The sequence below is a fragment of the Rana temporaria genome, chromosome 3 (genome assembly GCF_905171775.1).
Source record: "Rana temporaria chromosome 3, aRanTem1.1, whole genome shotgun sequence".
Classification (NCBI taxonomy): domain Eukaryota; kingdom Metazoa; phylum Chordata; class Amphibia; order Anura; family Ranidae; genus Rana; species Rana temporaria.
The window spans coordinates 10,656,414-10,672,984 of NC_053491.1; the positions used below are offsets into that span (position 1 = coordinate 10,656,414).

At 46.2% G+C, this 16,571-nt stretch overlaps 1 protein-coding gene across 1 annotated transcript in view; it reads right to left on the reverse strand.

Moving 5' to 3' along the window:
- MAP2K5 (mitogen-activated protein kinase kinase 5) overlaps window positions 1–16,571 on the reverse strand; it is a 247,457-nt gene that overhangs the window by 12,343 nt on the left and 218,543 nt on the right. The window contains exons 18-19 of the mRNA XM_040342241.1: window positions 9,347–9,373; window positions 8,933–8,965 (exon numbers count right to left, since the gene is read on the reverse strand). Of these exons, the coding sequence (XP_040198175.1) occupies window positions 8,933–8,965; window positions 9,347–9,373 (60 nt within the window). The remainder of the gene's footprint in view (window positions 1–8,932; window positions 8,966–9,346; window positions 9,374–16,571) is intronic.

Genomic DNA, 16,571 nt, shown 5'->3' on the forward strand with positions numbered 1-16,571 from the left:
TTGATCAGCAAGGCAGAGAAAAAAAAAGGCAGAAAAAAAAAACATATAGGCCCGGATTCACATACATCGGCGCATATTTATGCCGGCGTAGCGTATCTAATATGCGCTGCCTAAGCCAGCGTAGGTGGAAGTGGGCGTGAGCCATGCTAATGAGGCGTGACCCCATGTAAATGAAGGACTGAGCGTCATTAAGATACGAATAACGTACGGCGCATGCGCCGTCCCGTGGACGCATCCCAGTGCGCATGCTCAGAATCACGGCGTAGTGTATCTCAAGCGGCGCGGAATTCAAATCGGCGATTAGGGGGCGTGTTTCATTTAAATTAAGCGCGTCCCCGCGCCAAATGAACTGCGCATGCGCCTTCCCTAAATTTCCTGCCGTGCATTGCACTAAATGACGTCACAAGGACGTCATATTTTTTAACATAGACGTGAATTACGTCCATCCCGATTCACGGACGACTTACGCAAAAAAATTTTTTTTTTTAAATAAACGCGGGAACGACGGCCATACTTAACATGGCGAGTCTAACTATACGCCGCAAAACAGCAGCTTTAACTATACGCCGGAAAAAGCCGACAAGAGACGACGTAAGAGAATGCGACGGCCGCGCGTACCTTCGTGGATCGTCGGAAATAGCTAATTTGCATACTCGACGCGGAAAACTACGAGAACTCCACCCAGCGGACACCGAAGTATTGCATCTAAGATCCGAAGGCGTACGAAGCCATACGCCTGTCGGATCTAACCCAGATGCCGTCGTATCTTGGTTTGAGGATTCAAACCAAAAGATACGACGCGGGTAATTTGAAAGTACAGTAGATACGCCGGCGTACTCGCTCTGAAGATCTGCCCCTATGAGTTTGCCACATCTTACCACTGGGATTTTTGCCCATTCCTCCTCCTTGCAAAACTTCTCCGGCTCCTTCAAGTTGGATGGTTGGCGCTTGTGAACAGCAATCTTTAAGTCTGACCACAGATTTTCTATTGGATTGAGGTCTGGGTTTTGATTAGGCCATTCCAACACATTTACATGTTTCCCCCTTAAACCACTCAAGTGTTGCTTTAGCAGTGTGTTTGGGGTGATTGTCCTGCTGGAAGGTGAACCTCCGTCCTCGCCTCAAATCACACACAGAGTGCTACAGGTTTTGCCCAAGAATATCCCTGTATTTAGCACCATCCATCTTTCCCTCAACTCTGACCAGTTTCCCAGTCCCGACTGCTGAAAAACATCCCCACAGCATGATGCGGCCACCACCATGTTTCACGGTGGGGATGGCGTACGGCTTATTGTCGTCCTATGTACAGATACTCCAGTCACTGCTGTGGAACTCTGCAGCTCCTCCAGGATTTTTAAGTACCGAAGTTTGGCGCCATTCCACAAGTGTGCGCAATTTTAAAACGTGACATGTTCGTTATCTATTTACTTGGCGTAACATCATCTTTCACATTATACAAAAAAAAAAAAAAGGGCTAACTTTACGGTTTTGTTATTTTTTAATTCATGAAACCAGTTTTTTCCCCCCAAAAAAAGGTGTTTGAATAATTATTGCTCAAATACTGTGTGAGATAAAAAGTTGCAATGACCGGAGTAATTTTCTAGCAAAATAATTATGATTTTTACATGAAGGAGAGAAGTGCCAAAATAGGCCCGGTATGGAAGTGGTTAATAAAGTCCTTGAAAAAACATAGGCCCGGATTCACATACATCGGCGCATATTTATGCCGGCGTAGCGTATCTAATATAAGCTGCGCACAGAGGCAAGCACTGGATTCACCAAGCACTCGCTCCCACTCGCTGTTAAAGATACGCTGGGCTTCCTCGGCGTAAGCCAGCGTAGGTGGAAGTGGGCGTGAGCCATGCTAATGAGGCGTGACCCCATGTAAATGAAGGACTGAGCGCCATAAAGATACGAATAACGTACGGCGCATGCGCCGTCCCGTGGACGCATCCCAGTGCGCATGCTCAGAATCACGTCAAAACAACTGCCTAAGATACGTCGAATCACCGCCTACGACGTGAACGTAACCTACACCCAGCCCTATTCACGTACTACGTAACCAACGTAAAATCCGACGGCTGTGTTCCCTGGTCCATTCCTTAAAATGACTTGCGCCTCCCTATATGGGGAATAACTTTACACCGGATGTAAGTTTTACGCAAACCGCGTATATTATGCGCCGGGCGCAACTACGTTCGTGAATCAACGTATCTCCCTCATTTACATATTAGAATCGTAAATCAATGGGAGTGCCCCTTGCGGCCAGCGTAAATATGCGCCCACAATACGACGGCGTAGGAATGTTACGTCGGTCGGGAGAAGCCTATTTTCAGGCGTATCTAGTTCTGTGGGCACGGCGCATAGATACGACGACGCATACTTACACTTACGCGGCGTATCTCGAGATACGTCGGCGTAAGTGTTTTGTGAATCCGGGCCATAATTTTTTCCAAAAACATTGCGTTTAAAAGACCGCTGCACAAATGGAGTGCAATAAAAATATTTGCAACAACAGGCATTTCATTCTCGCAGGGATATGCAATTAGCGGACCTCCAGATGTTGCAAAACTACAATTCCCATCATGCCTCTGGGTGTCGTGCTTGTGACTGTCAGAGTCTTGCTATGCCTCATGGGATTTGTAGTTCTGCAACAGCTGAAAGTCCGCTAATTGCATATCCCCGCTCTAGGGTCTCTGCTAAATAAAAGAAAAAAAATATATATAATTTTTGGGGGTTCTAATTTTTTAGCAAAAAAAATACAGATTTTTTTTTTTTACTTGCAAACAACAAATGTCAGAAAAAGCCAGGGTCAGCAAGTGGTTCGTAAAATAGCCCCCCCTCCCCCGTCTTAACGTATGCACTGACCAGGTATAAGACCACGGTTGCCAACATATGACAGTCACCAGGGTGGTGTCACACTGACATCTGATTACTAAATATACAAATAATTGCTATGACCCAATTATCAGGGAAACAAGCGCTGTGATTAAAATAAGGGACAATTAGTGGGGACCTTTATTAAGGTTTTTTTTTTTTTTTTGCCACATTAACATAACATGGTTCATCCAGCACAGCCAGAGAACAATGCAAACCCTCAATCATCTCCTCGGAAAATAAAACACAGAATGGGCCCGGATAACGGGTCCAATTCCTCTGCGCGGAGCACCGAATACATAAGCCGGGGATATCGTAGCTGCGTTTAGTAAAATGTGCCCAATTACCACCAGCAGTCTTGTACGGGGGGGGGGGTTCTGAGAAGCACTAGGGTAGGTGGTGCGATCGCCAAGCCTCAGTGGTGACTTTTATCTACCAGACTCACAGAGCAGAGAGAGCATGTGTGTAACCAACAGGTCGTAGAGCAGTGAGGCGAGAGGACGCCATGCGAGAGGACACCGTGCGAGAGGACGCCGCGCAGCAGCCGGAGAGCTGGACATTGATCTGCACATTTCCAGCACATACATCGGAGGAGATGATTTCTGAATGTCTCACATTAAGGGATGCTCACAATCTATTGCTGTATTTATGCATTAACCCCCCCACCCCCCTCATCCCTCCCAACGATCGTTCCGTAGCAGTTACTCACCATTTGCCTTAACCATTTCAGCCCCGGAAGATTTTACCCCCCCCCCCCCTTTCCTGACCAGAGCACTTTTTACAATTTGGCACTGCATCACTTTAACCACTTAAGACCCGGACCTGTATGCAGGTAAAAGGACCCGGCCAGTTTTTGCGATTCGGCACTGCGTCGCTTTAACTGACAATTGCGCGGTCGTGCGACGTGGCTCCCAAACAAAATTGGCGTCCTTTTTTTTCCCGCACAAATAGAGCTTTTTTTTGGTGGTATTTGATCACCTCTGCGGTTTTTATTTTTTGCGCTATAAACAAAAATAGAGCGACAATTTTGAAAAAAAAATCTATATTTTTTCCTTTTTGCTATAATAAATATCCCCCAAAAAAGATATAAAAAAACATTTTTTTTTCTCAGTTTAGGCCGATACGTATTCTTCTACCTATTTTTAGTAAAAAAAAAATCGCAATAAGCGTTTATCGATTGGTTTGCGCAAAATGTATAGCGTTTACAAAATAGGAGATAGTTTTATTGCATTTTTATTATTTTTTTTTTACTACTAATGGCGGCGATCAGCGATTTTTTTCGTGACCGCGACATTATGGCGGACACTTCGGACAATTTTGACACATTTTTGTGACCATTTTCATTTTCACAGCAAAATATGCATGGTTTACTGTGAAAATTACAATTGCAGTTTGGGAGTTAACCACTAGGGGGCGCTGAAGGGGTTAAGTGTGACCTCATATGTGTTTCTTTTTGCTATTTAAGCAGCTTATTTCATTTCCTCCTTGCCCTTGCATGGTCTATGATCTCTAAGTGTGTTCCTTCCTGTGCTCCTATATATGACTTGGCCTGCCTGACTTCCCTTACGATTCCTGTTCCTGATTTGTGCTCCTGACTACGCTGACTTCTGGTTTCCTGACCTCGACTCGTCTGATTATCCCCTCTGGCATCCAAACCCTGGATTTTTTACAACGTTCCTGAACTATGTTATTTTTGTCATATCATAGTAGTTACATAGAGGTTGAAAAAGTCCAACCTATGTGTGTGATTATATGTCAGTATTACATTGTACCGTATTTATTGCGGTATAACGCGCTCCCGCGTATACCGCGCACCCCCAAAGTGACCCCCAAACCTGTGGAAAAAAAGTTATTTTTGTACTTACAGTTTTGGTGTCTTGCGCGGCGTCCATCGGCGGCCTCGTCGGGTCCGGCGTCCTTCTGCGGCTTCGGGTGTCCTCTTCGGCGGGTCCGGCGTCCTTCTGCAGCGTCGGGTGTCCTTCTGCGGCGGGTCCGGTGTCCTTCTGCGGCGGGTCCAGTGTCCTCTTCGGCGGGTCCGGTGTCCTCCCCGCTCGTTTCCCGCGCCGAGTTTTGAATACTGCGCCAGCATATGCCGAGCGCAGTACACTCGGGCAGGCTCGGCAACTGTCGCGCTCACGTCCTGTACGTCCAGGACGTGACCGCGGAAGAAGCCGAGACTGGCCATGCCTGCCCGAGTGTACTGCGCTCGGTATATGCCGGCGCAGTATTCAAAACTCGGCGCGGGAAGCGGGTATCGGCGTATATCGCGCACCCACGATTTTGCCCTGATTTTCAGGGCAAAAAAGTGCGCGATATATGCCGATAAATACGGTATATCCCTGTATGTTGTGGTCGTTCAGGTGCTTATCTAATAGTTTTTTGAAACTATCGATGCCCCCCGCTGAGACCACCGCCTGTGGAAGGGAATTCCACATCCTTGCTGCTTTAAAGAACCCTCTACGTAGTTTAAGGTTAAACCTCTTTTCTTCTAATTTTAATGAGTGGCCACGTGTCTTGTTAAACTCCCTTCCACAAAAAAAGTTCTCTCTCTATTGTGTGGTCACCAGTACGGTATTTATAAATTGAAATCATATCCCCTCTCATCGTCTTCTCCAGAGAGAATAAGTTCAGCGCTCGCAAACTTTCCTCATAACTAGTATCCTCCAGACCCTTTATTAGCTTTGTTGCCCTTTTTTTGTACTCTCTCCATTTCCAGTACATCCTTCCTGAGGACTGGTGCCCAGAACTTGACGGCATACTCCAGGTGCGGCCGGACCAGAGTCTTGTAGAGCGGGAGAATTATCATTTTATATCTGGAGTTAATCCCCCTTTTAATGCCAATATTCTGTTTGCTTTGTTAGCAGCAGCTTGGCATTGCTGAGCCTGTCATCTACTAGGACCCCCAGGTCCTTTTCCATCCTAGATTCCCCCAGAGGTTCTCCGACCAGTGTATAGATTGCATTCATATTTTTGTCACCCAAATGGTGTGATTTTTACTGCACTGGTTTATGGTTCCTGACATAGATTGAGAAAAGTGCACTATCATATTTCAAGTATGAGGTTTACAACCATTTTAACCACTTAAGGACCGCCTCCTGCAGATATACGTCGGCAGAATGGCACGGCTGAGCATAAGCACGTACCTGTACGTCCTCTTTAAGTGCCCAGCCGTAGGTCGCGGGCGCGTGCCTGCGACTCGGTCCATAGCTCCGTGACCGCGGGACTTGATCGCCGCTGGAGTCCCGCGATCGGTCCCCGGAGTTGAAGAAAGGGAAGAGGTGAGTGTAAACACAGCTTCCCCATTCATCACAGCGGCAGCTTCATTGATCGTGTGTTCCCTAATATAGGGAAACACGATCAATGACGTCACACGTCCAGCCCCGCCCCCCTACAGTTAGAAACACATATGAGGTCACACATAACCCCTACAGCGCCCCCTAGTGGTTAACTCCTAAACTGCACTGCCATTTTCACAGTAAACAATGCATTTTTATAGCATTTTTTGCTGTGAAAATGACAATGGTCCCAAAAATGTGTCAAAATTGTCCGATGTGCCCGCCATAATGTCGCAGTCACGAAAAAAATCGCTGATCGCCGCCATTAGTAGTAAAAAAATTAATAATAAAAATGCAATAAAATGATCTCCTATTTTGTAAACGCTATAAATGTTACGCAAACCAATCGGTAAACGCTTATTGCGATTTTTTTTACCAAAAATAGGTAGAATAATACGTATCGGCCTAAACTGAGGAGAAAAACGTTTTTTTTATATCTTTTTGGGGGATATTTATTATAGCAAAAAGTTAAAAATATTGAATTTTTTTCAAAATTGACGCTCTATTTTTGTTTATAGCGCAAAAAATAAAAACCGCAGAGGTGATCAAATACCACCAAAAGAAAGCTCTATTTGTGGGGAAAAAAAGGACGCCAATTTTGTTTGGGAGCCACATCGCACGACTGTGCAATTGTCAGTTAAAGCGACGCAGTGCCGAATCGCAAAAACTGGTCCTTTACCTGCATAAAGGTCCAGGTCTTAAGTGGTTAAGGAATTTTCTTTGTAAAAATTACCTCTAATCAGCGGTGACCTGTCCATAAGGGGCGCAGCCCCTCTAATCTGTATGTACCCGGCCCCTAATCTCCATGCAGGGCGCATAGAGTTCTACAGGTTGTTTTTTTTTCCGTGAAGCCGGAGACTCTATGCCCTGAGCCCACCCACTTGTGACACTAGCGAATCAACATTCGCTACTGTCTTCCTCCTTCCGACCAATCAGAACAGGAAGTGGGTCCTGAGACCAGACTGGCCAGAAGGCAAAGTCGGGGAAGCCACCCGGGACCCTGGATGGGGTAAGTGTGGGGCTGGTGGGCATGCGAGTGGAGCTGGCGGGGTGGGGGGTATGTTTGCTGCGTCCCCCCCCAAAAAGAATGGAGCACCAGCCGGCACTGCCTCTAATACTGTGTGTCCTACATGTCTAGAGGCAGCTACTTAGAGTGAGTGAGTAACTTGTATAGCGCAACAAATGCGAACTTAATTGCCTCAAGGCGCTTTGCATCCAGTGTTGTCCTGATCCATTAGAAGAGGTGGGTGTTTAGTTTTTTCCTAAAAGCTTGATGGTTTTCTTCCAAGCGGATGGTAGTGGGTAGAGCATTCCAAAGCCGGGGTCCTTGAACTGCAAATCTACGTTCTCCCTTAGATTTGTAGCGGGATTTAGGGTTTTGGAGAAGGTTTTGGTTGGTTGACCGGAGCACGCGCTTGGTGATGTAAGTATTGAGGAGCGTTTCCTTGTGTACATTTGTGGGTGAGGCAGAGCGTCTTGAAAGTCACCCGGTCCTGTATGGGCAGCCAGTGGAGGGATCCCCCGGGAAGATTGGATCCCACGTTTTTTTACCTGTTACCAGTCTGGCTGCCATGTTCTGGATGACTTGTAGACGTGAAATCTGGTATTTCGGTAGTCCTAAGTAGAGGGAGTTTGCGTAGTCGAGTCGTGAGTTGATGATGGTTCCAATCACTACTGCTGTGTCCTCTTTCGGGATTATTTTATGTAATTGTGTAATATTTAATTTGACGCCTTGTCATTTTAATTGTAGACCCTCTTCTGATGAAGCGGCAGAAGCCGCGAAACTAGTAAAGATGCTCGATATGACTTTCAACCCACTGTTCCTCCCCCCATCTGGGGATTATTACACTGGTGTTATGTTGGTCTTTTTGTTTTTTAATTCTGTATCCTTATTGATATTGTATTCAATAAAATATGTTTTTTTATTACTTACCTGTTCTTTTTCATACTCTACACCTATGTTATCAGTACCATGATAGTCCAACTTTGGCCCCAATTCCCCCATTTGGCTCTTTGGTTCGGGGACCTTAGAGCCAAAATGTATATATCTATATCCTGGATGATGGTACGCCCCCTTTAAGTATTTATTTCTTACCTTCAGAGGTTACATTTCATATTCTCTCTTCCGGGATGAGTCTACGTAGCATGCGTTTTACTTAAGGTAAAACTATTAAATATTTTTTTTTTACAATTTAGAATGGAGTGCCTTGAAATACCTGAGATAATGGGGTACCTCGAGAGGTGCAGAACTTTAAAAGTCTGAAAAATGCAGACACAGGACAAATACCTTTAAACCAGTTTATAAACATACAGTGTGGCCTTCACGTTAACTCGGCAGTAAACTGAAATGGCACCCCCCAACCCTTTTAAACATTATTCTACCGAATACCATTATGTCCACATGGAGATCCTGCTCTCTACACAACCCCAGCAGGCAGGCCTGAGCCCCAATTAATATTCTCCAGCCTTGTCGCTGGAGCCTGATACAACATCTAGGATCAGTCTGCAGGGGACTATGGAAAAGATGGGACTGGAGAGGGGGGGGGGGGGGTGGAAATGATGTGAGAGCAGAGGCCAAGCCATGTTAAACAGCTCCAAGCCTTGCCAATGAACTCTCTCAGAGGGTGTCGTCCATTGTGCTTCATTAGGAAACAAAATATAAGCTTTCCACTCCATTAGGAATGACTTTAGGAGCGAAAGCACATAAGTCTGAGACTCACCTCATCAACAATGCATTGCAATATCTGGAACGGCTGCGGAGAGAGAGAGAGAGAGAGACAAGTATTAACCTATATGCAATATCTCTACAGTAGAGTCATAAGAGACACAGAAAAAAAAACACCATTAATGCAATAAAAATAGCAAGATTAATCAACAGCAGAGAGCTCTTATAAAAACATTGATGTTGGGAGCATTGCTATTATTTCTAATGGTACCTAATCTAATACAGGCAGTTAAATGTTTGTTTTTTCTTCAAAATGCAATTTGCAAAGTTTAAAACAAGGCAGTGGAGCATGCAGGAAGAATCAGCCATCAGGAAAAAAAAAAAAAGAGAAAAGTGAATTTTTTTTCCACCCCCCCCTTTCGCAGTTTGCGCTGCTCTCATTCCCCCTGCTCGGACTCATAACACTTACCATTAAAGACCCATGGTTTTTCGGAATCTTGGGAGGAAAGTGGATAAAAAATATGTACATTAAATAAAATATACAATAAATAACACACAAAGAAGAATAAAAGAATAAAAAAAAATATAAAAAAAAAAAACAAGAGGGGGAAAATATATAAAAACGGAGAGCGGAGAGGAAAAAAAAAAGGCAATATGTAATTAGCATGTCATAATCAAAACATCTCACTAGGACACATTATGATCACTGGGAGAAAATGATTGTCTTGCTGGTGGCAATTTGTGGGCATGTGTTAACACAATTTACATAATGAAAATACACAAGTGTTAATAGCTCTTCTCTCATTTATGGGTGAAAGTCGGCAGAATGCTAATTTACCACAAACACTTTTTAGTATCCTCCAGGTTATATTAGAAAGAGGGAAAAAAAAAAAAGAAAAAAAAAGAAAAAAAGAAAAAAACATAATCCATTTCGGAGGCAGAGCTGTTTCCGCTCCGTGTATAAATAATGTTTTATGCGGCTCCATCGTGAGCGCAGAGCTTAATGTGGCAATCATCGCTAATGTGAGGAAACTGGCTCTTTTTAAATTAAAAAACGATTTATTTAAAATTGAAATTAAATCATCGTCAGAAATTAGAATTTCTGGCCGCCTGCCAGGGCTGGCCTGGCGTGTCACCCCTTGCCTAATTTCTGGCTGGGAGACACAAACTTTAATTATATCTCTGTAATGGGACGGGGATCTGGTGTCTGTGTCTGTGTGTGTGGGAAGGCCGAAAAACTGCCAGATGTAAAGGCTTTTCTGCAAAAAAGGATTGTTGGGAAAAATCGAGTGAACTCGAGTGGGTGATCTGCCCTCATTAGTAGAGGTGGCACGTTTAATATTTACAGTTCAGCTACGCCAACTGGAAATTCCATGTAGTGTTTTTTTTTTTTTTTTGGGGTCACCAGCAAAAATAAATCATATTAAAAAAAGTCTACCAAAAGCCATTGGAGCTTAAATGATTCTATTATTTATATTGAAGTGTAATTAATAGCAAGTCTCTATTCTCTTACTATATCACAGCTGTTTTCAGAGTAGTTTATAATTTGAAGCAATCCAATTCAGCTGATCGACTGTTCTCCAGCTGTTGGCCAAAGCAGATTTAGAAAGGTACCATAGATATCTATCTACACTAGATGCCTATGGGAAATGTAGAGGATGGATACAATGTAGAGGATGGATACAATGTAGAGGATGGATGCAATGTAGAGGATGGATGCAATGTAGAGGATGGATGCAATGTAGAGGATGGATACAATGTAGAGGATGGATACAATGTAGAGGATGGATACAATGTAGAGGATGGATACAATGTAGAGGATGGATACAATGTAGAGGATTCACAAAGCACTTACGCCAATCCAGATACGCAGCGTAAGTGCAAATATGCGCCGTCGTATCTGTGCGCCGTGCCCACAAAACTAGATACGCCTAAAAAAATAGGCTTCATCCGACCGACGTAACTTGCCTACGCCGGGGTAGAGTGGGCGCATATTTACGCTGGACGTATTTGGCGCACCCATTGATTTTCTATTCACATATGCAAATGAGGGGGATACGCCGATTCACAAACGTACGTCCGTCCGACGCAGTGAGCGTAAAGTCATACGTCTGGCCTAAAGTTATTCCCCATAAAGGAGGTGTAACTCAGCAGCAGACATGCAAAGGGCTGCACCAGGGAACTCAAGCCGTCGTATTTTACGTCGTTTACGTTGGACGTGAATATGGCTGGGCGTAGGTTACGTTCACGCCGTAGGCAGTGATCCGTCTTATCTTAGGGAGTAGATCCGACGTGATTCTGAGCATGCACACTGGGATGCGTCCACGGGACGCCGCATGCGCCGTTCGTTATACGTATCTGTCTGAGCCTCAGCCCATCATTTGCATGGGGTCACGCCTCATTTGCATGGCTCACGCCCACTTCCACATACGCCAGCTTACGCCTAGGAAACTCAGCGCAGATTTGGCAGTGCTTGCCTCTCTGCGCTGCGCCGGCGTAGCGCAAGAGAGATACGATACGCCGGCATAAATATGCGCCAATGTATGTTAATCCGGGCCAATGTTTTGCCCATTAGGAGACTTCTTTCCAGTATAACCAAAGAGAGCAAGAAAGGTACCCTAGATATCTACTCTGTGGGGACTTTTCTTATCAGTTCAACCATAAAGTGTTAGAAAAGTACCCTGGAATTTACATACTCGATGGGGACTTTTCTTACCAGTATAACCACAAACACTTAGAAAGGTACCACAGATTATACTTTATAGGGAATTTCCTTACCAATATAACTTAAAAGAGTTAGAAAGGTACCCTAGATATCTACTCTAAGGGGACTTTTAATACCAGAATAACTACAAAGACTTATGCCCCGTACACACGTCCGAGAAACTCGACGAGCAAAACACATCGTTTTGCTCGTCGAGTTCCTTGTGAAGCCGCCGAGGATCTCGGCGAGCCAAGTTTCCCCATTGATTAATGAGGAAATAGAGAACATGTTCTCTATTTGGCTCGACGAGTTCCTCGTCGGCTTCCTCGGCCAAAAGTGTACACATGACCGGGTTTCTCGGCAGAATACGGCTCCAATCGAGTTTCTGGCTGGTATTTTTTCATCGGATATCCGATGAAGCCGACTTTCATCAGTCTTGCCTACACACCATCGGTCAAAAATCCGACCGTGTCCAAACGTGGTGACGTAAAACACAACGACGTGCTGATAAAAATGAAGTTCAATGCTTCCGAGCATGCATCAACTTGATTCTGAGCATGCGTGGATTTTTGACCGATGGACTTCCTCACAGACGATCGTTTTTTTTCTATCGTTTTTTTTATCCATAGGAAAAATTTAAAACATGTTCTATTTTTTTTAACCAATGGAAAACAAACCAATGGGGCCCACACGCGATCGGTTTGCCGATGAAAACAGTCCACCGGTCTGTTTTCATCGGACAAACCGATTGTGTGTACAGGGCTTTAGGGGACTTTCCTTACCATTAAAATCACAAAGAGTGGGGAGGGTACTATGGATATCTCGTCTATGGGGACTTTTCTTACCGGTATAACCACAAAGAGTTAGAAAGGTACCACAGATATATACTCTATATAGATCAGCCTTTCATAACCTTTTAAACACAGCGGAACCCTTGAAATAACTTTCTGGCCTCAGAGAAGGATATAATGTTGTGGTCATTTGGGGGACTTTTCTTACCGGTATAACCACAAGGAGTTAGATAGATACCACAGATATACACTTTATATAGATCAGCCTTTCATAACCTTTCAAACACAGAGGAACCCTTAAAATAACTTTCTGGCCTCAGGGAACCACTGCTAAGAATTTTATTTCGACAACGCATGATACATTAGTGTGATGGTCAGTGGGAAGAATGCTCCTTACACTCGTGGTCATTGGGAAGAATTACCCCCTTATAGATAGCTAAAAAGAACAACGGCATCAGTGGGAACTAGGGTTGTCCCGATACCACTTTTTTTAAAACTGAGTACAAGTACCAATACTTTTTTTTTAATAATTTACATTTTATTTTTTTAATTATTTATTCCATTTTTCTTTCTTTTTTTTAATCAGCCCTGTTGGGGGGGGGGGGGGCTTTGGTGAGATATCAGGGGTCTTAAAAGACCTCCGACATCTCCACTTTAAGACAGAGAAAGGGACTAAGGACACAGATTCCCCAGTCCCTTTCTCCGCAGCCTCAGCTGATATGAATAGAGAGAAGTTTCTCTCCATTCATAAACTGAAGCATCGTAAACACAGGTTACGATGCTCAGTTATGTGAATGGACAGAGTCAGTGATCACTGACACTGTCCATTCGGAAAAGGTAGGAGCCGGGTTTAGCGGCTCCTACCTCCGCTCTCCATCCTGACAGATCGAGGGGGGAGAAGACAGCAGTGGGGAGAGTGGCACGGAGGGGGACAAGAACGCACGGGGGGAGAGCGGCATGGAGGGGGACAAGAACGCACGGAGGGAGACAAGAACGCACGGGTGAGACAAGAACGCACAGGGGGAGAGCGGCACAGAGGGGGACAAGAACGCACGGGGGAGAGCGGCACGGAGGGGAGGGAAACGCACGGGGGGAGGGCGGCACGGAGGGGGACAAGAACGCACAGGAGGAGAGCGGCACGGAGTGGGACAAGAACGCACAGGGGGAGAGCGGCACGGAGGGGGACAAGAACGCACGGGGGGAGAGCGGCACGGAGGGGGGCAAGAACGCACGGGGAGAGCGGCACGGAGGGGTACAAGAAAGCACAGGGGAGAGCGGCAATGAGAGGGAGAAGACAGCACAGGGGGAGAGCGGCACGGAGGGGGACAAGAACGCACGGGGGGGAGAACGGCAATGAGAGGGAGAAGACAGCATGGGGGGGAGAGCGGCACAGAGAAGACTTGTAATTCCCCCCACCACCCGATACCTGACTGCCCAGGTATCGGGTGAAGCATCGGAGCATTTCAGCCAAGTACAAGTACTCGGGAAATGCTCGGTATCGGTACCGATACTAGTATCGGGACATCCCAAGTGGGAACTATAATCAATAAGAGTTAGGAAGGTACCTAAGATAATTAATCTATTTAGATGATGGATATGTTTTAGTTATTTTTGAGTGTTTATCGACGTTTGCCAAAAACAGCTGCTGTAAAAATATCCAGTGTGCATGAGGCCTAAAGGTTTTGGTGAGGTGCAAATTGTAATTCTTAAGCCCCTGGGCCAACTGTACAATATTGCTTACAGTGCAGATACACCCTAGCACCAGGGCTGTACAGAAAGTAATGCAAAGGTGGGCATAACTTTATTAACTTACACAGCTCATTCAAATTTCACATGTTGGTAGTGTAACTCTTCCTCTATAGCAGGGGGTCTCAAACTGGCGGCCCTCCAGCTGTTTGCGAAACTACAAGCCCCATGATGCCTTGCAAGGCTGACAGTTACAAGCATGACTCCCACAGGCAGAGGCATGATGGGACTTGTAGTTTCGCAACAGCAGGAGGCCTGCCAGTTTGAGACCCCCTGCTCTATAGTATCTCTTCCTCCTTTTCTTTTTATTGTTTATTGCAAGTAAATAATTGACTGGCTTGGCTGACCACAACCTTTTACGGTTTGGGGAAGTAGGAGTATATGCTTCGAGGGCTGTACTGAAAGTAATGCAAAGGTGGGCATAACTTTTTTATTAACTTACATACAGTAGGCCATTCAAATGTCACATGTTGGCAGGGTAACTCTTCCTCTATAACCAGTGGCGGCTGGTGCTCAACATTTTTGGGGGGCGCAAACAAATGAAAAAACCCCCCAAAAAAACACAATTGCAGCCTCACTGTGCCCATCAATTGCCACCGCTGTTCCCATCAATTGCAGCCACTGTGCCCATCAAACGCAGCCACTGTGCCCATCAATTGTCGCCACTGTGCCATGCCATCAAATGCAGCCACTGTGCCATCAATTGTCGCCGCTGTGCCATCAATTGTCGCCGCTGTGCCATCAATTGTCGCCGCTGTGCCATCAATTGTCGCCACTGTGCCATGCCATCAAACGCAGCCACTGTGCCATAAATTTTCGCCACTGTGCCCATCAATTGTCGCCACTGTGCCATCAATTGTCGCCACTGTGCCATCAATTGTCGCCACTGTGCCATCAATTGTCGCCACTGTGCCATGCCATCAAACGCAGCCACTGTGCCATCAATTGTCACCACTGTGCCATGCCATCAAACGGGGCCACTGTGCCATCAATTGTCGCCACTGTACCATGTCATCAAACGCAGCCAATGTGCCATGCCATCAAATGCAGCCACTGTGCCATCATTTATCGCCACTGTGCCCATCAATTGTCACCACTGTGCCATGCCATCAAATACAGCCACTGTGCCATCAATTGTCGCCACTGTGCCCATCAATTCTCACCACTGTGCCATGCCATCAAACGCAGCCACTGTGCAATGCCAAACGCAGCCACTGTGCCCATCAATTGTCGCCACTGTGCCCATCAATTGTCGTCAACTGTGCCATGCCAACAAACGCAGCCACTGTGCCATCAATTTTCACCACTGTGCCCATCAATTGTCACCACTGTGCCATGCCATCAAACACAGCCACTGTGCCATCAATTGTTCGCCACTGTGCCCATCAATTCTCACCACTGTGCTATGCCATCAAACGCAGCCACTGTGCCATGCCACTGTGCCATCAATTGTCGCCACTGTGCCCATCAATTGCAGCCAGTTTGCCCTGTAAAATGCTGCCAGATCCCCCCGCCCAGCACTTGCCTATCTCGGGTCAGCCATCCTCCTTCCACTGTCCCTATTCAGGTGTCCAGCCCCTTGTTGAGCGCCTGCCATCTAAATAACAGCGGTGGGTGTGTTTTGGAAGTGCCCGATTAGAGTGAGAGGCTCTAATAGGCTTTGCGATTAGAGCCTATGGGCTCTAATCGGCTTTCAAATGGTTAACCAGAGGGTGCACAATCGCTTCCCTAACACTGACCCGCCTCTCAGGTGTGGTCTGGTTACCGGTCACCTGAATGGCTGAAGCGACATCGAGGGCGGGAGAAGACATCGAGGGAGTGGAGGGAGCATGGAGAGGACAGCGCTGACCCGAGGAAGGTAAAACTTACTTTTCTACTGTAATACATGTCATTGACTATTTATGCATGGCTGGCTGGGCTGGCTGCTTACTTGGTTATCCTCACAATTTTTAAGGATATGTTCGCTTGCACAAACTGGCTGCATTTGGGGGCACAAATTGGCTGCAATTGGGGGGAATAAACTGGCTGCAAGTGGTTGGACAAACTGGCTGCAAGTGGGGGGGGGGACAAACTGGCTGAAAGTGGGGGGGGGACAAACTGGCTGCAAGTGGGGGGGGGACAAACTGGCTGCAAGTGGGGGGGGGGGGGACAAACTGCCTGCAAGTGGGGGGGGGACAAACTGCCTGCAAGTGGGGGGGGGACAAACTGCCTGCAAGTGGGGGGGGGGGACAAACTGGCTGCAAGTGGTTGGACAAACTGGCTGCAAGTGGGGGGGGGACAAACTGGCTGCAAGTGGGGGGGGGACACAAACTGGCTGCAAGTGGGGGGGGGGGCAAACTGGCTGCAAGTGGTTGGACAAACTGGCTGCAAGTGGTTGGACAAACTGTCTGCAAATGGTTGGACAAACTGGCTGCAAGTGGTTGGACAAACTGGCTGCAAGTGGTTGGACAAAC